General features: G+C 42.4%; 1 protein-coding gene across 3 annotated transcripts in view; it reads left to right on the top strand.

Annotated features, from left to right (window-relative positions):
* LOC111138933 (ASH1 like histone lysine methyltransferase) overlaps positions 1-27,186 on the top strand; it is a 189,099-nt gene that overhangs the window by 45,536 nt on the left and 116,377 nt on the right. For all 3 annotated transcript variants that reach the window (XM_022490937.1, XM_022490935.1, XM_022490936.1), the window contains exon 3: positions 19,933-24,502. In XM_022490937.1, the coding sequence (XP_022346645.1) occupies positions 19,933-24,502 (4,570 nt within the window). The remainder of the gene's footprint in view (positions 1-19,932; positions 24,503-27,186) is intronic.

Genomic DNA, 27,186 nt, shown 5'->3' with positions numbered 1-27,186 from the left:
AATTGAATATTTATGATGGACATGTTCTAAGAAGGACCGATAAAGCTATGTCTGTATTGAGGCACATTAAGTGAATCTCTAGACTATCAAAGACAAAAATATATATAAAACAATGAGAATTAGAGGAGCACCAGTTAAATATCAGCCTTCAACCATCAACTAAAGAAAGGTTAGGGAACAAAAGAATTATGTCTTCGAATGCTGAGAAAAAATAATTGTCGGTTCTGAACAGGGCTTCCCTGCTGACAAGTTTTAGCAGACTGGATTGCAGATGTAGCAAGGATATTGTTTCCAAATACTTTGCTGGGAATTGTAAAAAATTAAAACAATCACTTTTGTAAAAACAATGAAGGATAAAACAGTTTCAAGAACACAGGAGACATATGAGGCATTTGAAGGCATACGAAGACAAATAGAAGAAAAAAATTATAGAAAAGTGCAGTTAGAAGCAGCACATGTGAAAGCAGTGGGGAAGAAGGAACAAGATGGAAATGAACAAAGTTCAAAAGGATGGGCAATGTGTGATACAATGGGAAAAGGGGGAAGAAATAAAAGTATGCATAATTGGTATCTTCAAATAGAAAGGCTGAACTTTTTATTAGCTCAGCTGTTAAAAAGCAGAATGTAGGGACGCCTGGGTGGCTCAGTTGGTTAAGCCGCTGCCTTCGGCTCAGGTCATGATCCCAGCGTCCTGGGATCGAGTCCCACATCGGGCTCCTTGTTCTGTGGGGAGCCTGCTTCTCCCTCTGCCTCTGCCTGCCACTCTGTCTGCCTGTGCTCTCTCTCTCTAAAAAAAAAAAAAAGCAGAATGTAAAGACATTGTTAAAATAATAGAAAACTTCTGGGCCCCTGGGTGGCTCAGTTGTTTAGACATCTGCCTTTGGTTCAGGTCATTCCTGGGATGGAGCTGCACATCGGGCTTCCTGCTCGATGGGGAGTTTGCTTCTCCCCTCTCTCTCGGCCCCTTCCTCCTCCTGCTTGTGTCTGTCTTGCACTCGTGTGTTCTGTCTCTCTCTCAAATAAAATCTTTTAAAAAGATAAAAATAAATTTAAAAATAATAGAAAATTTCGATAAATAGATTGAAAGGGCTTGTTAGGTCTCATTTAATATTGTTATAGATTGTGTGTCATGGAAACAACTGCAGTGTTAGACTTTATCAGTGAACCTTATAATCTTCTTTGTGATCCAGGTCAGAGGATCAAGGTACCTCCGGGAGGATAAAATTCAAGGTGTTCTTATCAAAATTCAGAGCCAAGATAGCAATTTTCATAATGCCCTCAAGTCGGACAGCTCATCTGTATCAAAAGGATATTGACCAACTTTTTTGAACACTTGAATTCGGAGTATATTATGTTCATTTTTCAGCAAAACGTGGAAGACAACCTTCATTCTTTCTGTTAGCCAACCAGGAGAAGAATGGGAAGGCTAAAGCAAATGTTATAGTAAGGGTTGGAAAAGGTCATTTAAAGGTGATACAATGGATAAAGATGTAATACAGTAAAAACAATCGACAGTCCTATAAGTGAATGATGAGGCAGGAGTAGGGAGAGTGTGCTAACCTAATCACTACTGATAGAAAGCTAGTATTGAAAACTACGTGATTGGTTACTCTTTTGAATTTCGAGAAGTATACATTTTCTAGAATTTTAAATTTAACCGATAAAATAAGTATATTCCACACAGTGTAAAAAAAAAAAGTTTAGGCTATGAAAAGTCCAAATGAAACAAAAATGTTCCAGTGTGTCAGGCTACTAAGATTGCTGTAACAACAAATCATAGACGAGATGGGTTAAAAACCATCTCTGTTCTTTATTTCATCTCTGTTCTGGAGTTTAGAAGCCCAAGATCATTTTGTTAGGGTTGGTTTCTGGTGAAGACTCTCTTCCTGGCTTAGACATAGTCATTTTCTTGATGTGTCCTCATGTGACCTCTTCTCTGTGAATTCAGAAGAAGGAGAGCTTTGGGCTCTCTTCCTCTGACAGGGACCCCATTTTCCTAGATTTGGGCCTCACCTTTCTAACTTCCTTTATGCTGAAGTAGAGGTCTCCTTGAAGGACCTGTCTCCTGACACAACCATGTTTAGGGGGTGAAGGTTAGGGCTTCAGCATTTGAATTTTGGGGGCACATACTTCAGTTTGTAACAGATGCAGTTTCACAGAAATGGAACTTGCAGTAAACTACTATAAAGAATAAAAACAAACAGTATTCTCTGGTCAGGATGGAGAAAGACTAGAAATTAATAAAAGCAGACAACAAAAAGACCTCACGGTTTGGAAATATCCTGAACCTCAGAATTTCTAGGAAATAACAAAAGCTATATTTAAAGGGAAGGTACCTTTAAATATCAATTAAAAGGGAAAGAATGAAAATAAATGAAATTAAAAATTCCCCTCAATTCCTATCCTGAGAACAAAACAATCTTAGGAGGAGTGTTTGAGAAACCAGAATGCAGAAATGAACTAGAAAACAAAGGCAGTCACTATCCAGATAGTGGTTCTTTCTGGGGGAAATGAAATGGAAGGTTTTATGTAGCAAGTATAACCCAGAAGTAGACAGAAGGGAGGGAAGACAAATAAATAGAATAAGTAGTGCTAAAGAACAGATAATTCCAAATACAGTAGAAGTTAAAAGAAAGTTGTAAATTAGGTTTTTTGCTTAATTATATGCAAATAAGGGGCTCCTGGCTGGCTCAATTAGTGGAGCTCAGGGTAGTTAGTTCAAATCCCCTCACATTGGGTGTGGAGATTACTTAAAAATAAAATCTTAATAAATGTGAAAACATGGGTAAGTGTAATTTTTTTTTAAAAAGATAATTTACTGGGACGCCTGGGTGGCTCAGTAGGTTAAGCCTCTGCCTGTGGCTCAGGTCATAATCTCAGGGTCCTGGGATCGAGCCCCGCATCGGATCTCTGCTCAGCGGGGAGCCTGCTTCCCCCTCTCTCTGCCTGCCTCCCCGCCTACTTGTGATCTCTATCTCGGTCAAATAAATAAATAAAATCTTTTTAAAAAATAAAAATAAAAAAGATAATTTACTAAATCTGATAACAGAAATCACAGAAAACTTTAACTTAATGATCATCGAAAATTAATAATAGAGAAGTCTCTCGAAGTTAATACTATTGCCCAGAAATCCTGTTCCTGCTCTGGTTTCATTCTGTAAAACCTTGAGGAAACCAATAACTCCAAAATTATTGAGACATTTGCAGAGCCCAAGAATGGGAAGAAAGCAAGCATAGTATTCTGAAGCCTTACAAAGATACACAGAAAGGGAGACGACACGATAATCCTCCCTGAGCACGTGCTCAGCTGCTTCTTAGTATGGGCAAGTTTTGCTTCAGCTTACTTTTAAATATGTGCACAAAGAGGACTACACACACTCCTGTTAGATTTGTTGAATTAAAGCTATATTACTGTGTTGTTATACCACTGTTCAAGAATGAAAATCTGTGATTTTTAATGATTAAAATGTATCCTTTGTAATAAATAGCTATTTAGTTCTGTAAGGGCTTCATTTTAGTTTCAAGGTTACAAATCAGTCCTTGAAAGTATTGAGTCTTTAAATGTCAAAGCAAAGTTTTTTTTACCTATTTTGACAGAAAGTCTTAAGCATATTTCAACTTAATTTGGCAAGATAGAAATAGATTTGCTTTATATTTTATGGAAACAAGTATATAGGTATCTTTTATTTTTATAGAATGGTGTGGTAGCCCTGTGCTTAAGGCATTTATGGCATTAACAATTGGTAGCCAAGGCTGGCAGTCTTTAACTTCAGTTACAATTTTCTTAGTTAAAAAATATGAAGCTGTGCAGTATAAGGGGACAGCACAGTGGTCCTCTCGGTGATGGGAGCATCTTGTATCTTGACTGTAGTGGTAATACACGCACCTGCACAGGTGATAAAACGGTATAGAAGTGAACACGTACACACGCACACACACGAATACATGTAAAACTGGGAAAATCTGAATAAGGTCAGTGAATTATGTTAATATCAATATCCTGGTTGTGGTAACTATACTTTTGAAAGGTGTTATTGGGGGGACTGGGGTAAAGGGCATACTGGATCTCTTATTTCTCACAACTGCAGGTGAGCCTACAATGATCTCAAAATGTTTATTTAAAGGAGGGACGCTTAGGTGGCTCAGTTAAGCATTTGCCTTCAGCTCAGGTCATGGTCCTGGGGTCTTGGGACTGAGCCCAGTGTCAGGCTGCCTACTCAGTGGGGAGTCTGCTTTTCCCTCTTCCTGTGCCCCTAGCCCCGACTCATGATCATGCCCACATACACAAACACACACACACACTCTTTCTCTCTCAAATAAATAAAATCTTTTTCAAAAATTGTTTATTTAAAGGAAAAAAAGCACTATGTATGGTTGGTTGTTTTTCCCTAGAAATCTAAGGGAGTATACTAGAAACACCAGTAGCTAAAAAACCAGAAAAACTGATACTCCCTTGATGAGTAAAATGAGTATGTAAAAGTGTATAATACATGTAGACATGTAAATGAGCGTACGTAGGTATGTTCACGTGTGTGTGTGGATAGATAAGGAGAAGCCAGAGCACTCTCACTGCAGTGTAGATGAAGCAGGTGCGCTCTGTCGTGTGATAACGTTACTGGGGGACACTAGGTAATAAAATTGGAAAGGAGAAACTAGAAGGATAAAAATGAGAAAAGTTATTAAGATTACTGTTATTTGTAAATGATGCTGCATACATTGATACTCAAAGAGAATCAGTCAGAAGGCTTGTCGGAGAATTCAGTGAGGTGATTGGCCAGTAGAGTAATAAATGAGAAGTGAGTGATACCCAGAAAGAACGCTGGGGGCTTGACGTGTGTGCAAGGAAAGCTGCAACATACTACTGAGTCTTGAACCAAAGGAAACGTGTTTGAGTAGGATCATTGTGAAGAGGTCAGTTCTCCCAGAATTCATCTGTGAATTGTTAATATGGTAAAATATGCACAGCGTCAGATTTACCTTTTAAACCAGTTTTGCATAAGCAGTTCTGTGGCAGTAAGTATGTCACATTGCCGTGAAGCCTTCATCACCGTCTATCTCCAGAACGTTTTCGCTCTTCCCGCCCCCCAGCCGAGATTCTGTCCTCCATTAGTGAAAACCTTTCCCTGCGGCCCACGGCAACTGCCATTCTACTCTGGTCTCTCTAATTTGACTACTCCAGGTGCTGCAGAAATGGAATCATACAGTGTCTTTCTGCGACTGGCTTATTATTTCCTTTTAGCTTAATGTCGTCACGGTTCATCCATGTTTTATAGCATATGTCAAAATTTCCTTCCATTTAAGGCTGAACAGTTGTATGATACGCCACATTTTCTTTATCATTCACCTGCCGGTGGACGTCAGTGGAATGGCTTCCACCTTTTGGCTCTTTGTGAATCGTAGAGCTGTGAACATCAGTGTAGAAATATCTGCACAAGCCCTTCCCTTTACTCCTTTGGGGTATTCGTAAATTCAACAATGAAAATTAAAGTTTTATATATATATATGTATATATATATATAAGTTTTATATATATATATATATGCACACACATGCACTAGATAAGTAGCTTGTAATGTTTATGTGGCAAAATAAGAGTAGCAGTGACATTTCTGAAAGGAGCAGTAACAGCAATCAGTCTTATTAGAAAATAAAACAAAGATGGGAGCCTGGGTGGCTCAGTTGGTTAAGCGACTGCCTTCAGCTCAGGTCATGATCCTGGAGTCCCGGGATCAAGTCCCGCATCAGGCTCCCAGCTCCACAGGGAGTCTGCTTCTCCCTCTGACCTTCTCCTTGCTCATGCTCTCTCTCACTGTCTCTCTCTCTTTCAAATAAATAAATAAAATGTTTAAAAAAAAAAAAGAAAACAAAGTTAAAATTATTAGAGCATTGTGGTAGTGGTGAATGTAGAGACAGAAATTCAGTGACACAGAATGGAAGCTCTAGCAACAGACCCAAGTATATACAGGAATTTAATGTATGAAAAATGTAGCATTTCTTGTCACAGGACAAATGACAAAATGATTCAGTAAATTCTTTTGGAACTGGGTAGTTGTCTAGGAGATTTTATACATGTACAGATACACATCTATATTAAACTTCAGGAGTGTGTGGTTCTTCATCTTTTTCTCACTGATACTTTACCTTTTTTATTTTTAAACTCTTTAGAGTTGTTTATTTTTATTTTTAATTTTTTTTAAAGATTGCATTTATTTATTTTTGGGAGAGAGAGCACACAAACACAAGCAGGGTTGGAGGGGGAAGCAGGCGCCCCTCTGAGCCAGGAGCCCGACATCAGACTCGATCTCAGGACCCCATGATCATGACCTGAGCTGAAGGCAGACACTTAGCCAACTGAGCCACCCAGGCGTCCCAAGCAGGAATTATTTTTATTAACATATAATGTATTATTTTCCCCAGGGGTGCAGGTCTGTGAATCACCAGTCTTACACATTTCTCAGAACTCACTATAGCACATGCCCTCCCCAAAGTCCATCACCCTGCCACCCCATCCCTCCCACCTCCCTCGTCTCCAGCAACCCTCAGTTTGTTTCCTGAGATTAAGAGTCTCTTATGGTTTGTCTCCCTCCCAGGTCCCATCTTGTTTCATTTTTTTTCCCTCCCTTCCCCTCCCTACCCCCCATGGCCCCCCACCCTGCCTTTCAGAGGAATTTTTGTGTTTATTCTTTGCTATATCTCCAATGCTGAGTAGGTACTCGATGTATATTTGTTGAATGAAGACTTAGGTCACATACCTCTTTGCATAAAACCTTCCAATGGCTTCCCATCTTTTGGACTAACAAAAATGTGTCCAGTCTGCCTCTCTACCTCCTGCCTGGCCTCACTTCCGTTGATTACACCAGAGAAGGTCCTGCCTCAGGGCCTGTGCTCTCACTGTTTCTTCTTTGGGATAGTATTCTTTTCTCAGGTATCTATACATCCCTCCTTAACCTCCTTTGCTTTGGGTTTCTGTGCAGATGTGGTCTTCTCAGTCAGGATGTCCCTAACAACCTATGTTAACACTGCGAATGCTCTCCAGCCCTAGTCTCTCCTCTTCTCCCACACTCTTCATTTTTTGCGTAGCACGCTTCGCATTTGAAATGTGGAATAATTGACTCACCTTTGTACTGTCTCTACCCTGCTCTTGTATTAGAGTGAACACTCCATGGTAAAAGGGATTTTTTCACTGCTGTTGTTCTTTGTGCTTAAATAGTAGGTACTTTCTACTTTCTGAAAAAATAAGTTCTTGATTCAGCAAGAATTCAGGACTGTAAAGTAAGTAAAATAAGTGTTCGTGAATATCATCAGTGTAGAGTTAGAAAATCTAACAAAAAATTGATTCATGAGGGGCACCTGGGTACCTCAGTGGGTTAAGCCTCTGCCTTTGGCTCAGGTCATGATCCCAGGGTCCTGGGATCGAGCCCCACATCGGGCTCTGCTCAGTGGGAAGCCTGCTTCCCCCTCTCTCTCTGCCCGCCTCTCTGCCTACTTGTGATCTCTCTCTGTGTCAAATAAATAAAGAAAGAAAATATTTTTAAAAAATTTATTCATGGGGCGCCTGGGTGGCTCAGTGGGTTAAGCCGCTGCCTTCGGCTCGGGTCGTGATCTCAGGGTCCTGGGATCGAGTCCCGCGTCGGGCTCTCTGCTCAGCAGGGAGCCTGCTTCCCTCTCTCTCTCTCTCTCTGCCTGCCTCTCTGTCTACTTGTGATCTCTGTCAAATAAATGAATAGAATCTTTAAAAAAAAAAAAAAAAAGGAACCTGCAAAATCCCTTAAAAAAAAAAAAAAGAAAAGAAAACAAAGATGGGCGCCTGGGTGGCTCAGTTGGTTAAGTGACTGCCTTCAGCTCAGGTCATGATCCTGGAGTCCCGGGATCTTTAAAATCTTTAAAAAAAAAATTTATTCATGAAAGCAGTGTTATTTGTGAAATATTTAGAACTAAACTTGAGAGCAAGTGTTTGGGGTCTATTTTGAATAAAATTATAAATATCTGGTAACACCAGAAAGTTTAACTAAATAGATTAATTCGATTCGTTATTATGGCGTTAATGTTGGTGTTTAGATTTTTTTTTTCCCCTACCGCAATATACAAAATTAAAGTCATTTGGAGATTTTTGAAATTTCAAATGCATCTCAAGGCCACCTGGAAGTCTACCTAATGCAGAACTAATCAGGAGTCCTTATACAGATGTTCTAAAGTTAGTGGTTTGGGATACACAAGTCTGTTTTTAACCACTGAATTTGTGCTCTAAAAGAGGGAATTTTAGATATAATTGAATTATATCTCAATAATGTTATAAATAAAATAGCCAAGGAATTTCTGCTGGAATACAAAGAAAAATCAGTCTTTCCAAGTATTAAAACTTGGTATAAAGTTATAGTATCAGTCTGTTGTATTAGTGGCTCAGTAGTAAACATAAATGTGAGTGACGCAAAATGGAGAGCTTAAAGGAAGACTCAAATATGAATAAATTAGATGCTGAATGTATTTCAAGTAAAGGAACATGAAGTGAGTAATGGAAAAACTCCTTTTGAGGTAAAAGCTGACCTACTCACAGATTATTTTCAAAATCTAAAGTAGATAAATAATTTAAAAAGAAAAAAACTCATGGAAAATGTGGTGACAATTGTTGTCTTCAGGAGGGCTTGACCTTTCCAGGCGCCCCGTGGAAACAGCTGGAGAGCTAGAGAGACTGTCTGTTGGCGCTTGAGAGCTTTGACTGCAGTGAGACTGGGTTTGAACCCTCCGTCAGTCACTTACTGGGCCGGTGGCCGTGGGCTGGTAGCGTCTCAGCTTCTCTCTCGTTCTCACCGAGGTTGATCGCAGTACGTGCGTCTCTAGTTGTGGGGGTTCGCCCACCGCCTGTGTGAGGGCCTCGGCGTTTCAGATGTATTTGAAGGCATGAAACATTGTAACTTCGTAAGAAGCCCAGTAGGAGGCGGAAGGACAGCCGATACATTGGGAGAGATGTGCAACGTGAGAGAAGAAAGAAGTATCACTTCTGACGTGCTGAGGGCGCTCCTAGATCAGAAGCGATGAATGCCGCAGCGTGGGAAGGGGGTGGGGGCCAAGGCCACGGGACGGTTATTTCTGTGCTGAAGAAATCTACACCGTCAGCAAAATCCTGGGACCGGACAGAACAGGTAACAAGTGAAATGCAAAGAGAAATACAAACAACAACAACAACAACCAAAAAAACAAAAACCTTTCTGGGTTGTGAAATCTTAAGCACTGGCCATGGCAAACAGTCTTCCCTTCCCCGGAGAACATTAGCGTCTCCCCAGAGGGCCTCCCCGCGGAGCGGAGCGGGACCGGGACGCTGCGGGCTGCGCGCGACGCAGAGCCCGGTCGGGCAAGTCAGCACAGGCGCGCGGCCTTGCGCGCAGCAGCTGGAGCCGCGGGGGCCGCCTGCAGGACTCGTAAGTGTTTAAGCGCGCAAACGCCGTTGGATGAAAACAGGACAATAATACGTAGATTTGAAAATGAACTTACGTGGTAGTCCTAGAAATAATAGCGTTTGAAATGAGAACTTAATGGACATACTGGAATGGTAAATGGGAGAGAGTAAAATTTCTGGGCATAGCTATAACCGAACACCCAGAGTGCCAGTGTTTAATCTCAGAGTTACCAGGGTCGGCTTGCCAGATGATTCGCTGTTTCTGCTGTACGGAGCATTGCCTGACGGTGCAGGAAATCACAAATCCTAAAGTGTTCTCTTGATTTACAGAAATGTATTGTTAGTATAGTCTGGATTTTTATAATCTTTTTTTTTTTTTTCTTTAAAAAACCGTTTTTTTCCCTTTTGTACATAGCTGGTCCACGTGTGTAACTATTTACTGTACATCCCTTTAGGTCGAGTAGTTCTCTGAAGGAAGTAATAGGACAAGCAGGCAAAGATTCATTAATTGGAAAAAACAAGATTCATTAACTGGATGTTCAGCATATATTCATAATAAAAAACAACCAGAAGTTATTTTAAAAGCTATGAGTTGGAGGTTGATTTTATGATGTCTGAAACCATTGAATCAGTAATCTAACTCCTGATTTATTTGCACAGAGAGGTGTCTTCCTTGTATCATTGAAGTTAACTGAGCTACAAAACAAAAAGCATTTTGGGGGGCGCTGGGTGGCTCAGTGGGTTAAAGCCTCTGCCTTCAGCTCCCGTCATGATCCCAGGGTTCTGGGATCGAGCCCCGCATCCGGCTCTCTGCTCAGCGGGGAGCCTGCTTCCTCCTCTCTCGCTGCCTGCTTCTCTGCCTACTTGTGATCTCCATCTCTCAAATAAATAAATAAAATCTTTATTTAAAAAAAGCGCATTTTGGGCCCATTTTTATACAAGAACGTACATGTGCCTGTTGTGTGTGTGATGGAAATGTCTGAAATGTAAAAGTGTTCATCCATGGATGATAGTATTTTTTGTTTCTTTTTTAAAATAAGCATACGTTTATATTCGGAAGAACGCTCTTCTTGTGTTGAAAAAAATTAAATGCCTAATAGAATGCTTTGATACAATAACTTTTTCATTGGCTAATATATACTGTCTTAAAAATGGTACTTATTATTATTAGTTGTCATTTTGAAGCTTTCTTAGAACTATAAGAGGAGGGATACCTGGGTAGCTCAGTCGGTTGAGCATCTGCTTTTGGCTGGGATCATGATCCCAGGGTCCTGGGATCAAGTCCCGAGTCAGGCTTCTTGCTCGGCAGGGAGTCTGCTTCTCCCTCTGCCTGCTGCTCCCCCTGCTTGTGCTCTTTCTCTCTCTCTGTTTCTCTCTCTCTGACAAGTAAATAAGTAAAATCTTTAAAAAAAGAAAAAAATGCAAGAGGATAATATCATCAGTACCAAGTGTAGTTTTCAACATCTTAATATCTCGTCAACTCAGTTTATCTAATATTATATCATGATTTGGAAGAAAAGATCTTTGAAAGCAAAACCAAATTATCTATGTATGTCTTTGTTTTTCCTCATTTTTCCTTAAGTTTATACAGCTTTTTTTTTTATTAGCATATAATGTATTAGTTTCAGGGGTACAGGTCTGTGATTCATCAGTCTTATACAATTCACAGCACTGACCATAGCACGTACCTTCCCCAGTTTCCACCACCCAGCCACCGCATCCCTCCCACCCCCGCCACTCCAGCAACTTTGTTTATTTCCTGAGATTAGGAGTCTCTTATGGTTTGTCTCCCTCTCTGGTTTCGTCTTGTTTCATTTTTCCCTCCCTTCCCCTGTGATCCTCTTCCTTGTTTCTCAAATTCCTCAAATCAGTGAGATCATATGATAATTGTCTTTCTCTGATTGACTTTTTCACTTAGCAGAATACCATCTAGTTCCATCCACGTCATTGCAAATGGCAAGATTTCTTTTTTTTTTTGGTGGCTGCATAATATTCCATTACCTATATAATGGAATATTACGTATATTATATATAATATAAATATATATATATATTATGTATATCATATCTTCATTATCCATTCATCTGTCAGTGGACGTCTGGACTCTTTCCGTAGTTTGGCTATTGTAGACATTGCTGCTATAAACATTGGGGGGGGGGTGCCCCTTCAGACCTCTATATTTGTATCTTTAGGGTAAATACCCAGTACTGCAGTTGCTGGGTTGTACGGTGGCTCTATTTTTAACTTTTTGAGGAACCTCCGTCCTGTTTTCCAGAGTGGCTGCCCCAGTTTGCATTCCCAGCAGCAGTGTAGGGGGGCTCCCCTTTCTCCACATCCTCGCCAACATCTGTCATTTCCCGACTTACTAACTTCAGCTCTTCTGCCTGATGTGAGGTGGTATCTCATTACAGTTTTGATTTGTATTTCCCTAATGTCAAGGGATGTGGAGCACTTTTTCATGTGTCTGTTGGCCATTTGGATGTCTTTGCGGAAATGTCTGTTCATGTCTTCTGCCCGTTTCGTGATTGGATTATTTGTTTCTCAGGTGTTAAATTTGGTAAGTTCTTTATAGATTTTGGATACTAGCCCTTTATCTGGTATGTCATTTGCAAATATCTTCTCCCATTCTGCCAGTTGTCTTTTGGTTTTACTGACTGTTTCCTTTGCTGTGCAAAAGCTTCTTATGTTGATCAAGTTCCGATAGTTCATTCTTCCGCTTGCTTCCCTTGCCTTTGCTGATGTTTCTAAGAAGGTTGCTGCGGCTGAGGTCGAAGAGCTTGTTGAGGCTGAGGTTGAAGAGGTCGCTGCCTGTGTTCTCACGGATTTGGATGGATTCCTGTCTCACATTGAGGTCTTTTCATCATTTTGAGTCTATGTTTATGTGTGGTGTAAGGAAATGGTCCAGTTTCATTCTTCTGCATGTGGCTGTCCAATTTCCAAAGAGACTGTCTTTTTTTTTTCCCATTGGATAGTCTTTCCTGCTTTGTCAAAGATTAGCTGACCATAGAGTTGAGGGTCCATGTCTGAGTGCTCTGTTTGTTCCATTGATCTATGTGTCTGTTTTTGTTTTAGTACCATACTGTGTTGATGATTACAACTTTGTAATAGAGCTTGAAGTCTATTGAATTGTGATGCCACCAGCTTTGCTTTTCTTTTTCAACGTTCCTCTGGCTGTTCAGGGTCGTTACTGGTTCCATACAAATTCTAGGATTATTTGTTCCATTTCTATGAAAAACATGGATGGAATTTTGATAGGAATTGCATTAATTGTGTAGGTTGCTTTAGGTAGCATCGTCATCTTAGCAATATTTGTTCTTCCAATCTGTGAGCATGAAACGTTTTTCCATTTCTTTATGTTTTCCTCAATTTCTTTCAAAGGTACTTTATAGTTTTCTGAGTACAGATTCTTTGCCTCTTTGGTTAGATTTATTCCTAGGTATCTTTTGATTTTGGTTGCAGTTGTAAGTGGAATTGACTCCTTAATTTCTCTTCCCTCTGTCTTGTTGGTGTATAGAAATGCAACTGATTTCTGAGCATTGATTTTATATCCTTACACTTTACTAAATTCCTGTTCTAGCAGTTTTGGCCCTGAGTCTTTTGGGTTTTCCACATAAAGTGTTACATCATCTGCAGAGAGTGAGAGTTTGACTTCTTCTCTGCCAATTCTGATGTCTTTTATTTCTTTTTGTTGTCTGATTGCTGAGGCTAGGACTTTTTTTAGTACTATGTTGCACAGCCGTGGTGATAGTGGACATCCCTGCTGTGCTCCTGACCTTAGGGGAAAAGCTCTCAGTTGTTCCCCATTGAGAATGATATTTGCTGTGGGTTTTTCGTAGATGGCTTCTACGAAGATGATATTGAGGTATGTATCCTCTGTTCCTACACTCTGAAGAGTTTTGATCAAGGAAGGATGCTGCACTTTGTCAAGTGCTTTTTCAGCATCTGTTGAGAGGATCATATGGTTCTTGTTCTTTCTTTTATTAGTGTATCGTATCACATTGCTTGATTTGCGAGTGTTGAACCAACCTTGCAGCCCAGGAGTAAATCCCCCCTTAGTCGTGGTGAATAATCCCTTTAATGTATTTTTTGATCCTATTGGCTAGTATTTTGGTGAGTTTTTGCATCCATGTTCATCAGGGATATTGGTCTGTCATTCTCCTTTTTGATGGGGTCTTGGTCTACTTTTGGGATCAGGATAATGCTGGCCTCATAAAATGAGTTTGGAAGTTTTCCTTCCATTTCTGTTTTTTGGAACGGTTTCAGAAGAATAGGTATTAATCCTTCCTTAAGTGTTTGGTAGAATTCCCCTGGGGAGCCGTCTGGCCCTGGGCTCTTGTTTGTTGGGAGATTTTTGATGACTCCTTCAATTTCCTTGCTGGTTATGGGTCTGCTCACGATTTCTATTTCTTCCTGGTTCAGTTTTGGTAGTTTATACGTCTCAGAACTGCATCAGTTTCTTCCAGATTGTCTTATTTGTTGACAAATAGTTGCTCATAATACTTTCTTATAATTGTTTGTATTTTTTCAGTGTTGGGTGTGATCTGTCCTCTTTCACTCATCGTTTTATTTATTTGGGTCCTTTCTATTTTCCTTTTGATAAGTCTGGCCAGGGGTTTATCAATCTTATTAATTCTTTCAAAGAACCATCTCCTAGTTTTGTTGATCTATTCTGTTGATCTATTCTGTTGTTCTTTTGGTTTCTATTTCATTTATTTCTGCTCTGATCCTTATTATTTCTCTTCTGCTGGGTTTAGGCTTTATTTGCTGTTCTTTCTCCAGCTCCTTTGGGTGTATGGTTAGGTTCTGTGTTTGAGATCTTTCTTGTTTCTTGAGAAAGGCTTGTATTCCTATATACTTCCCTCCTAAGACCACCTTTGCTGCATCCCAAGGATTTTGGAGAGTTGTGTTTTCATTTTCATTTGTTTCCATGAATTTTTAAAATTCTTCTTTAATTTCCTGGTTGACCCATTCATTCTTTAGTAGGATGCTTTTTAAGCCTTCATGTATTTGAATTCTTTCTAACTTTCCTCTAGTGATCGAGTTCTAGCTTCAGAGCATTGTGTTCTGAAAATATTCAAGGAATGATTCCAGTCTTTTGGTACCGGTTGAGACCTGATTTGTGGCCCAGGATGTGATCTATTCTGGAGACTGTTCCATGTGCACCAGAGAAGAATGTGTATTCTGTTGCTTTGGGTGGAATGTTCTGAATATATCTGTGATGTCCATCTAGTCCAGTGTGTCATTTAATGCCCTTATTTCCTTGTTAATTTTTTTCCTTAGATGATCGGTCCAGGGTCACCTGGGTGGCTCAGTCAGTTAAGCGTCTACCTTCAGTTCAGGTCATGATCCCAGAGTCCCAGGATCGAGGCCCATATTGGGCTCCCTGCTCAGCAAGAAGTCTGGTTCTCCGTCTACCCCTTCCCCTGCTCATGCTTTCTCTCTCTCTCTCAAATAACTAAATAAAATCTTAAAAAAAAAAAAAAAGATGATCAGTTCATTTCAGTGAGGGGGAGTGTTACCATCCCATGCTATTATTGTATTATTGTCGATGTGTTTCTTTGATTTTGTTATTAATTGGCTTATATAATTGGCTACTCCTATGTTAGGAGCATAAATATTTACTATTGTTAGATCTTCTTGTTGGACAGACCCTTTAAGTATGATAGAGTGTACTTCCTCATCTCTTATTGTAGTTTTTGGTTTAAAATCTAATTTGTCTGATATAAGGATTGGCACCCCACCTTTCTTTTGCATGTCCATTAGCATGGTAAATTATTTTCCACCCCTTCAGTTTTAAATCTGGAGTTGTCTTTAGGTCTGAAATGAGTCTCTTGTGGACAGCATTATCTATGAGTCTTGCTTTTTTTTAATCCAATCTGATACCCTGTCTCTTTCGATTGGGACATTTAGTCCATTTACATTCAGGGTAACTATTGGAAGATATTAATTCAGTGCCAATGTATTGCCTGTAAGGTGACTTTTACTGTATATTGTCTCTGTTTCTTGCTGGTCTGTTTTGCTTTTGGACTCTCTCTTCGCTTAAAGTATTCCTTTCAGTATTTCTTGTAGGGGTTTTGGTGATGGCAAATTCTTTTAGTTTCTGTTTGCCCTGGGTTTCTTCTTCTCTGTAATCATTGACCATTTACTGTGGGATCCTGCCTTAGGCTGATCTTCATTAATTGGAGAGCTATATTTTGGACAGAGGTGAAAATCCAGCTTCAATTCCAGTCCTATAGCAGCTTACAGGAGCTGTATATATCTCTACTTTTAGGCAGAATTAAAAAAAAAAAAAACGAACTTTTAAGTGGGGCTCCTGGGTGGCTCAGTGTGTTAAAGCCTCTGCCTTCGGCTCGGGTCATGATCCCAGGGTCCTGGGATCGAGCCCCACATCGGGCTCTCTGCTCAGCGGGGAGCCTGCTTTCCCCTCTCTCTCTCTGCCTGCCTCTCTGCCTACCTGTGATCTCTGTCTGTGAAGTGAATAAATAAAATCTTTTTTTAAAAAAACTTTTATTGAAGTATAACTACATTTAATTCATAAGTGTGACAGCTCAGTGAATTTTCACAAACCCAGACACCCCGTTTAGCCATTATTGAGATTAAGAGAGAGTACACTGCCAGGACCCATTAAGCCCTCCTCATGCTCCTTTTCTTTTACTCCTAGGACATACCATACTACCTCATACTGGGGGAGACAGTTTTCCTGACTTTTAATAGTGTAACTAGTAATGCTAGTAATAGTGTAACTAGTGATGCCTGTTTGTGAACCTAATTTGAGTGGGACTGTATAGTACACAGTGGCTTCCTTCCTTCACTACTGTTAGTAAGCTTATCCATGTTATTGCACATAGTTTATACAAGACAGATTTAGGTCAGTTTTAAAATTGGAAATGCTGCAGTTTTCAGATACAAATGTATTTTAAAATACTTAGAATAATAAAACCTCTTAATTTTTAAGTTTTGAAAAGTAACTGTGAAAGTACAGAATGAGAATATTGATTCTTAATAGAATGGGGAAAAAATGTAAGAGGCTTCTTTAATTACAAGTTTAACATAAGTTGTACAGGAGACTGTCAAAGAAGTCTGTTTTCTCTTGAGCAAAACTGTAGGAGTCTAATCCAAAACCAGTGATTACATTCCCTTAATTCTGATTTCATCAGCTGTTGGTGGTGGTATGTTCTTCCGTAGTTTGCACAATGTAAAGAGGAGTATTGAGAAACAAACTCAGCCTTCAGGAAATGGCCAGAAGAGACATGAGACTGCTCAGGGGCAGGTTGAATATGCTGACTGAGTTCAGATGGGTGAAAAGCTTTGGAAACTAGAGCAGTTAGACTTACTGTATGTAGTTTGGGAAGGTAAGACTCAGATCAGTGATTGCAAGTTGCAGAAAAGCAGATCTTACTTCACTCTTAGGAAGACCCCTATTTTGTTCAAATGGCCTATACAGTGAAATTTCCAGTGGCAGTGAACACCTCTAACACTCAAGACTATGGTCTCTATGTGCTATTTCCCATTAGAATGAACCAGAGTTCCTTGGGGAACAGACTGTTTCCAAGTACCAGATTGGAAATGTACAAGGTGATCCTAGTGATGGATATGTATCTCTTCACTTGTACTAGCCACTCTACTTTTTAATTTGAAATTTACCGTAACGAAATGCTTTTATAATCTCAGGGTCGTGGGACTGAACCCCGGGTGGGGCTCTGAGCTTAGTGAAAAGTCTGCTTGTCTCTCTGTCCCTCTGCCCTTCCCTCTACTCATGCTTGTACACTCGTTCTCTCGTCTCTAAAATAAATACATAAATATTTTAAAAGATAATTCAAAATAATTGCCTTCCATGTAGCTATGTAGTTAATTTGGTAGATGTATTTGTTTACATTGTTTTTAATATTTAGAGAATTGGAATATTTTTCTGTATGATATAATTTTGTTTCTTAAATATTTAAAACACTAATTACTATAAGCAAATGCAAAGAGCTCTGACTTCTGGGTTTCTTTCCTCCCTCATACATCACCATTTTCATTCATCTTTGCTCTTTTTCTTCCATGTTTAATATAATCAGGCATATGTTCATACTCCTCTATCCTGCTTTTCTTGTTTAACAATATATTCTTGAAGTGAATCACAGCACTGTGTTCCATAGTGCTCTGTTCTGCAGATACACTTTGGTTTATTCAGCCACTTGCCTGTAGATAATCATTTTAGGGATTTGCTATTAAAAGAGTGGTCGGGGCACCTGTCTGGCTCATTTGGGGGGAGCATGTGACTCTTGGTCTCAGGGTTGTGAGTTCAAGCCCCACATAGGATATAGAGATTGCATAAATAAATAAATTAACTAACTAACTTTAAAAAAAAACCATTTTTCACAAACAACATTTTTAAGACATAAAATCTCAAAACATAGTGTACATTTTATTACTTTCTGTATCCATTATATGTCTGCCTGTGTGTCTCGGAATAATAATCCCACAGTGGGATTCCAGAGATCTAGTTATGTAGGTGGTAGTTTCCCAGTTCTTACCGATCTCCCTGCTGTAGGAGTCATACCATGTTACATAGAGTTCATGTCTGGGTACTGGAATTTGTGTTTTGTTGCTCTGCCCTGTTCCATTGGGTCTTTTGTCTTTTCATGTGTCAGCGCCATACTGTTTTCATGATAGAAGCTTTAAAAAGTACTTTAACAGGAGCGCCTGGGTGGCTCAGTGGGTTAAGCCTCTGCCTTCAGGTCATGATATCAGGGTCCTGGGATCGAGCCCCACATCGGGCTCTCTGCTCAGTGGGGAGCCCACTACCCCCCCCCGTCTCTCTGCCTGCCTCTCTGCCTACTTGTGATCTCTCTCTGTGTCAAATAAATAAAATCTTTAAAAAAAAATAATTTAACATTTGGTATAGTTATCCCCTTGCTTTTCTTCTTTTTATGTTTGGGTTGGGGAGCAGAGGGAGAGAGAGAATCTTAAGCAGGCTCCACGGATGCTGGGCTTGATACAACTCTGAGATCATGATCTGAGCTGAAATCAAGAGGCAGACACTTAGCCAGCTAAGCCACTCAGGTGCCCTAGCTTTTCTTCTTTTTAGATTTTGCTAGCTATTCCTGCTTGTCTATTTTTTCCAATGAATGTGATAATTTTTCTTATTCCTGAAAGAAATCTTGGTGGTATTCTTATTGGGATAGTATTAAATTTGTAAATTTGTTTAGGGGAGAATTGTCATCTTTATGTCGTCTTTTCATGAATGCAGTACGTTTCTCCATTTGTTCAAGTCTTTCATTCCTCTTTCATGGCTAAAAAGAACTCTTTCTGTCAATCATACTTCAGTTGTTTAAAAAAAATCTATTCTGAAGGAAAAAAGAGGAACTGGAAAGAAGATCACTTTTTTTTTTTAAGATTTAATGTATTTATTTGACAGAGAGAGCAAGAGAAGGGGAGAGCATGAGCAGGGGAAGCAGCAGGTAGAGGGAGAGCGAGAAGCTGGCTCCCCCCTGAACGAGGAGCCTGATGCAGGGTTCAGTCCCAGGTCATGACTCCAGCGGAAGGCAGACCCTTAACCAGCTGAGCCACCCAGGCGCCCTAGAAGACAATTCTTTATTGTTATCCAAAAGTAAAACAGATTGGTGTGTGAAGTCATGAATTCGCCTGTAAAGTATATGGTGAGGATTTGTGAACTGGATAACAATTTTTTTTAATGACTTAAAAGTTATTTGTAGCCCTAAAATGTTATATAAAACTACATTCTAAAGAAAGTACAAATGTGGGGCACCTGGGTGGCTCAGTGGGTTAAAGCCTCTGCCTTCGGCTCTCGTCATAATCCCAGGGTCCTGGGATCGAGCCCTACATCGGGCTCTCTGCTCAGCGGGGAGCCTGCTTCCTCCTCTCTCTCTGCCTGCCTCTCTGCCTACTTGCAATCTCTGTCAAATAAATAAAATCTTTAAAAAAAAAAAAAAGAAAGAAAGAAAGAAAGTACGAATGTATTTCACTGTCCTTTTTACTCCTGTCACTGAAGAGGGAACTGGAGTGACTAGTCACTCAGGACCATGAGTGAGCGTGAGCTGAAGGAGTGACAGTGGGGGTCATACGGCGCTAGGTGGGGATCTTTGAAGACAGTGAAGGAGGTAGGCTGTGATCAATTATCTTAACAAAAGGACCATGGGATATTGTGACCAACAATTCTTCTCTTTTCAAAAACAGTGCATTTGTAGGCTAATGTGTGTTTATTCAGTTTAAAGTAAAGTAAGAGTAGACTGGTAATCTGCCTTTTTAGAACAATGTCAAAAAATAATAGGGGTTTTTCTAAATGCTGAGTAATATATATAGGTTTGTATGGAGGGTTGGAATTCAGCAAAGACAGAACACTTTGCTGGCCTCCGACAGCAGCAGAGGAGCTTTCATCCTGAGGCACAGTGTTACATCCGCCAGGCTTTTTTCGAATAGCGCCATTGCCTACCTTGATCTGATATGTGATCAGTCGGTTTGTTCACTTGTAATGCTGACCTGAAGTGATAGGTTTATTCTCTCTGAAACCTTTTTCTTGTTCAAATTTTAGGACCCTTCCAAGTTGTACAAGAAAACAGGTGATGTCGCAGCCGTTGAATGCCAGTCTGAAGAGAGCGTGCATCTTCATTCGCAGGGAGCCCACAGTCCTCTGTCCAAGAAGCTTTCTCCGGTGCACTCAGAAATGACAGATTACATTAACGCGGCATCCTCGACTCTGGTTGGTAGCCGGGATCCTGATTTAAAGGACAGAGCATTACTTAATGGAGGAACGAGTGTAACAGAGAAGTTGGCACAGCTCATTGCAACTTGTCCTCCCTCTAAGTCTTCCAAGGCTAAACCGAAGAAGTTAGGAACTGGCACTGCTTCGGGCTTGGTTAGCAAGGATTTGATCAGGAAAGCAGGTGTTGGCTCTGTAGCGGGAATAATACATAAGGACTTAATAAAAAAACCAGCTATCAGCACAGCAGTTGGATTGGTAACTAAAGATCCTGGAAAAAAGCCGGTGTTTAATGCAACAGTAGGATTGGTCAACAAGGACTCCGTGAGAAAACTCGGAGCTGGCAGTGCAGCCGTATTCATTAATAAAGACTTGGGCCGGAAGCCAGGGACCGTCACTACAGTAGGGCTGCTGAGCAAGGATTCAGGAAAGAAGCTAGGAATTGGTATTGTTCCAGGTTTAGTGAATAAGGAATCTGGAAAGAAATTAGGACTCGGCACTGTGGTCGGACTGGTTAATAAAGACTTGGGCAAGAAGTTAAGTTCCACCGTCGGCCTGGTGGCCAAGGACTGTGCGAAGAAGATCGTAGCCAGTTCCGCAATGGGATTAGTGACTAAGGACATGGGAAAGAAACTAGTGAGTTGTTCTATGGCGGGACTGGTCAGTCCAGACGCCATAAACCTTAAGGCCGAAGCACTGCTCCCCACTCAGGAGCCACTTAAGGCTTCTTGTAGTACAAACGTCAGTAGTCATGAAAGCCAGGGAATTCCGGAATCCCTGAAAGATAGTACCACCAGCAAAACTTTTGAGAAGAATGTCATACGGCAGAGTAAAGAAAGCATATTGGAGAAGTTCTCAGTTCGAAAAGAAATCATTAATTTGGAGAAGGAAATGTTTAATGAGGGAACATGCATTCAGCAGGACAGTTTCTCAGCCAGTGACCGGGGGCCATATGAAACCTCGAAGCACGAAAAGCAAGCTCCCGTGTACTGCACTTCTCCGGACTTCCAGACGGGAGCTGCTTCTGACGTGTCCACAGCAAAGTCCCCTTTCAGTGCGGCAGGGGAGGGCAGCCTCCCTTCCCCGTCACCTACTGCATCGGGTAACCCCTTAACCAGAAGTCCCCCTGAAATGTCTTCACAATTGGCCCCTCATCCGTTGCTTCTGAGTCCTCCCACGGACTTGCTGGAGGACATCTCCGGATCTGCTGGCAAGAAGCAGTTTCCTGCAGAAAGTGCCCACCTGAACGTCGGTCACAGGTCTGCGGGTCACAGCGTGAACATGGAATGTAAAGGAATCGATAAAGAGCTAGCTGATTCAAAAGCCACACACATAGATATTCCAAGAATAAGCTCTTCCCTGGGAAAAAAGCCACCTTTGACTTCTGAGTCCAGTATTCACGCGATCACGCCCTCCGTGGTTAACTTCACTAGTCTGTTCAGTAACAAGCCCTTTCTGAAACTCGGGGCGGTAAGTGCGTCTGACAAACACTGCCCGGTTGCTGAAAGCCTGAGCCCCAGCTTGCAGTCCAAACCGTTAAAGAAAAGGAAAGGGAGAAAACCCCGGTGGACTAAAGTGGTGGCAAGAAGCACATGCCGGTCTCCAAAAGGGCTAGAATTAGAAAGATCGGAGCTTTTCAAAAACGTTTCGTGCGGCTCACTATCAGGCGGTACTGCCGAGCCAGCCAAGTTCATGAAAAACATCGGCCCGTCTTCATTTGTTGACCATGACTTCCTTAAACGCCGGTTGCCAAAGTTGAGCAAGTCCGCAGCGCCATCTCTCGCTCTCTTAGCTGAGAGTGAAAAGACATCGCCCAAGGCTTTCGCTGCTCACAAGCTGCCCTCCAGCATGTGCGTCTCTAGTGACCTCCTGTCTGGTATCTATAAGCCCAAAAGAGGGCGACCTAAAGCGAAGGAGATGCCGCAGCTGGAAGGCCCGCCTAAGAGGACTTTGAAAATCCCTGCCTCCAAAGTTCTCTCTCTGCAGTCTAAGGAGGAACAGGAACCCCCAATTTTGCAGCCCGAAATTGAAATTCCTTCCTTCAAACAAAGTCTTTCTGTGTCTCCTTTTCCGAAAAAACGAGGCCGACCTAAGAGGCAGATGAGGTCACCGGTCAAGATGAAGCCACCTGTTCTCTCCGTGGCCCCGTTCGTTGCCACTGAGAGTCCGAGCAAGCTGGAGTCGGAGAGTGACAACCATCGAAGCGGCAGTGATTTCTTTGAGAGTGAGGACCAGCTTCAGGACCCGGACGATCTGGACGACAGTCACAGGCCCACCGTCTGCAGCATGAGTGACCTTGAGATGGAGCCGGATAAAAAAATTACCAAGAGAAACAATGGACAGTTCATGAAGACAATTATCCGCAAAATCAATAAAATGAAGACTTTGAAGAGGAAGAAGCTGTTGAATCAGATCCTGTCAAGCTCCGTAGAATCCAGTAATAAGGGGAAGGTGCAATCCAAGCTCCATAACACAGTGTCGAGTCTCGCCGCCACCTTCGGCTCTAAGCTGGGCCAGCAGATAAATGTCAGCAAGAAAGGAACCATTTACATAGGGAAGAGAAGGGGTCGGAAACCCAAAACTGTCTTAAATGGCATCCTTTCCGGCAGCCCCAGCAGCCTTGCGGTCCTTGAGCAAACCGCGCAGCAGGCGGCCGGTTCCGCGCTGGGACAGATTCTACCCCCTCTGCTGCCTTCGTCCGCCAGCGGTTCGGAGACCCTGCCGTCGCCCGTCTGCTCTCAGTCTTCCGGGACCAGCGGAGGCCAGAGCCCCGTGAGCAGCGACGCAGGCTTCGTGGAGCCCAGCTCAGCGCCGTACTTGCATTTACACTCCAGCCGGGGCAGCGTGATTCAGACTCTGGCCATGAAGAAGGCCACCAAGGGGAGGAGGCGACTCTCTCCCCCGACTCTGTTGCCAAATTCTCCCTCGCACTTGAGTGAGCTCACCTCTCTGAAGGAAGCAACTCCTTCACCCATCAGTGAGTCTCACAGCGATGAGACCATCCCCAGCGACAGTGGCATTGGGACAGATAATAACAGCACGTCAGACAGAGCGGAGAAGTTCTGTGGGCAGAAGAAGAGGAGGCATTCTTTTGAACACGTGTCTCTGATTCCCCCTGAAACCACCACAGTCCTGAGCAGCCTGAAAGAAAAACACAAGCATAAGTGCAAGCGCCGGACCCACGATTACCTCAGCTACGACAAGATGAAAAGGCAGAAGCGAAAACGGAAAAAGAAATACCCCCAGCTCCGAAGCAGACAGGACCCAGACTTCATCGCGGACCTGGAGGAGCTGATAAGTCGCCTGAGCGAGATTCGAATCACCCACCGAAGCCACCACTTCATCCCGCGAGACCTGCTGCCCACTATTTTTCGAATCAATTTTAACAGTTTCTATGCGCACCCCTCCTTCCCCTTAGACCCTTTGCACTACATTCGGAAACCTGATCTGAAAAAGAAGAGAGGGAGGCCTCCTAAGATGAGGGAGGCAATGGCTGAGATGCCCTTCATGCACAGCCTTAGTTTTCCTCTTTCCAGTACCGGGTTCTACCCCTCCTATGGCATGCCTTATTCCCCCTCACCCCTGGCGGCCACCCCCCTGGGGCTGGGCTACTACGGAAGGTACCCGCCCGCGCTCTATCCTCCTCCTCCTTCTCCTTCTTTCACGCCCCCCCTTCCGCCCCCTTCCTACATGCATGCTGGTCATCTACTGCTCAATCCCACCAAATACCATAAGAAAAAACACAAGCTGCTTCGACAGGAGGCCTTCCTCACAACCAGCAGGACTCCCCTCCTTTCCATGAGCACCTACCCCAGTGTCCCTCCCGAGATGGCCTACGGGTGGATGGTCGAGCACAAGCACAGGCACCGTCACAAGCACAGGGAACACCGCTCTTCCGAGCAGCCCCAGGTTTCCATGGACGCGGGCTCTTCCAGGTCTGTTTTGGAGTCTTTGAAGCGCTATCGATTTGGAAAGGAAACTGTTGGAGAGCGATACAAACACAAGGAAAAGCACCGATGTCATATGTCCTGCCCTCATCTCTCTCCTTCCAAAAGCTTAATAAATAGAGAAGAGCAGTGGGTTCACCGAGAGCCTTCAGATTCTAGCCCACTGGCCCTGGGACTCCAGACGCCTTTACAGATTGACTGTTCGGAAAGTTCTCCAAGTTTATCCCTTGGAGGATTCACTCCCAACTCTGATCCGGCCAGCAGTGATGAACATACGAACCTTTTCACAAGTGCAATAGTGCAAGGCAGCTGCAGAGTTTCGAACCCTAACTCCAGCGGCCGGAAGAAAGTAACGGACAGCCCTGGACTGTTTTCCGCACAGGACACTTCGCTAGCTCGGCCTCACAGGAAGGAGCCACTGCCTTCCGGCGAAAGGGCAGTGCAGACCATGACAGGTAAGCGGGTTATTGTTTCCTTGTCATTTGTATGGGAAAAGGAGGATATTCTGCCTACAGGTTGCCTGATACATGAATGTGGACCTTTAATAGAGCTCCTGGTTTTTTGTTTGTGTTTCTATAAATAAATGTGAAATGTTGTCTTCAAAGTTCTCATTTTCAGTAGATGTGAGAAGTAAGGTAAGGTATATCTTTGCAATAATTTTGAATTTTGAGAAGAGATACCATTATAAAAACAAGTAACGCTCAGCTTTTGGAAACCAGGAAAAATGATTCTTTCTTATGCAGAAAGGCCATTACACAGTTTCTTCTGTGAAAAATGGCTCATAGATATGTTAGGAGCTGTGCAAGACTTTCAAGATACATGCCAATCTAATAATCACAAGTGATGTTATGTTATAGGAAGAAAAGTTGGTAACCCTATATGCCTCAGAACAAAAATCTAGGCATTCAGAATCACCAGCTTCACAAAAGGTGACAGAATTCAGAGGGACATCATTCTGCAGAGTTCTCTCTAGGTATCTTCATAAAAGCTGCTTCAGTTGCATATAAAATGACATGAAGCAAATCTAGATAATAAATACATTTGTAACATCTGCAAAGTGTCTTAAGAATTGAAAGGGAAAAAAAATTGAAATAAAGATAGAAAACGAGATGCAGGAAACATTGCCTGACCCTGTAGAAGGCATCTCTAATCAGAAGTTCTTTATCAGAGATCTCAGCCCTGTGGGGGTTGTAACTTAACCCTAGGGAGTCCGTAGAGCCTCTCTTGTTATAAATAAAATGATGTGTATGTAGCTTATGTGTGCTTCTCTGGAGAAAATCCATACATTTCATCAGATTCTCTAAATTCCCTAAGCCTCTGTATCCGTTCCTATGAAATGGTAATAAGGCGGTCGGGCCAAGTAATGAGATCACAGTGTGCAGGGAAGGGGTTTGCCCGCAGTAAGTGCACCCATGTCAGTTGGTGGTGTTAGTCCCCCAAAGGTGGAAAACTCCTGCGTGAGAGGAAATGATAAACCCTCAGAGATAAGTTCTTGTTCCTGATGTTCATTATTCGTGAACTTTGAAGAACTGAAAGCCATTTTGGTTGAGACACTTGAGCATTCTTTAGTTTTTAACAATGTAATAAAGAGAAAAAAAATTCCCAAACTTATAATTAGATTCATTCAACAAATACTTGATAAATAATTAATCAGCAGCCGTTACTGGCTATCTGTCTGCCAGGCGTTGTCCTTTGTGGGCCCTACTGATACGGTAGGGAATACGGCAGGCGAGTTCATTGTTTTCATGCACCTTACAATGGAGGAGGAGGTGATAAAAAAATTTACACATTAAATGTCATTAAAAATTGATAAAAGGGTATTAAAAAGGAAAGAAAGAAAAAGAACAGGGTCTATGAGCGTTTGGAACAGGGGCCTAACCCAGCAAGCCACCCCTGAGAAAGTGACTCCAGGCTGTTCGTTACCCGGGGGAAGAGCAGCGGCTGGCAGGGAGATGGTGCTGCACTTCGGCCTTCATTCGTTCATTCACTCCTTCCCTTGTTTATTAAAGGCTAAGGCATGTGGTGTCCCTGTAGTCACTGGCATCTAGTAAAGACATGACGGCGGCCTCATCAGCGCTCAGCCCTAGCGAGGGAGGACACCCAGGAGCGTAGCCAGCACACAGAGGAAGGCATGATGGGGGGGGAAACGCCGTCAAGTTACTGTAGCAGTGTTGGGACAGATCATTAGGGGAGCGGGACACGTAATTAGGTAAAGTTACTAGTTACGGCTTCAGGACAAAAAGTTGAAGGACGAGAAGCCACTGGCTTCCCAAGCTGGGGTTTGAGTAAAGAGCACATTTGAAGTCCTAGATGAAGAGCTTGGAGTTAGACTCTGCGGCGGGTCGCCTGTGGCCGGAGGGACACAGAGCACGGTGCCAGAGTTGTGAGTAAAGACGCCAGACCGTGTCCAGAGAGTTGAGGTTTTATGCTAGGCTCAGGCAAGGGACAGAGGGATGTTGATTTTAGATTTGTGTTTTCAAAAGATCATTCTGGCTCATGTGTGAACACTGAACCGTAGTGGGGAGAAACAGCTACAGGGGGACCAGTTTGTCGGCGGCACGGGGGTCCGTCTGGAGGAAACGGTGGCACTTAAGCGAGCGTGCTGGCCGGCCGGTGCCGGCACACTGGAGAGTCTGGCGCCTGCCGGAGGAGGGCACATTTCCAGAGCAGTTTGCTCTTTTAATCTCTGTCGCCTTTGGGACACTTTTAGAACATTCACGTGGAGGTACTGAGCAGGCAGTTGGAGATCTAGTTCTGGAGCTCGATAAAGATGTTTGGGCTGGAGATCGGAGCATTCCACTGTGAGCTTTTGGGAAACTGTCAGGATCATTCACTGAAAACAAAAGGGCTTCTGGAAAAGATGAAGCCGGAAGCAGATTACCAAATGTATGCGACTCTGTAACCAGAGCGCCAAGAAAAATAATTCTAGAAAATTCCAGCAGCACTTAAAAAGGTTAAGTTGTTTAGTAAATAAAGAAATACTCCGGTAAGCATAGGCTTTAACTTTTTTAGGAAAAGAGAAAAGGTAACTTGATCGAAGGGACTATAGAAGGGTTGAAGCTGCTCAGGCAGAGCCACACAGTGTGTCGTTGGCAGGTGAATGGCGCCACGTGGAGCTGCTTCCGCCCCATTGTCCTCG

This window comes from Enhydra lutris, unplaced genomic scaffold (assembly GCF_002288905.1).
Source record: "Enhydra lutris kenyoni isolate GAN:26980312 unplaced genomic scaffold, ASM228890v2 scaffoldscaffold94, whole genome shotgun sequence".
In the NCBI taxonomy this organism is placed as follows: Eukaryota; Metazoa; Chordata; class Mammalia; order Carnivora; family Mustelidae; genus Enhydra; species Enhydra lutris.
This window is presented reverse-complemented; position numbering and strand designations above follow the sequence as displayed.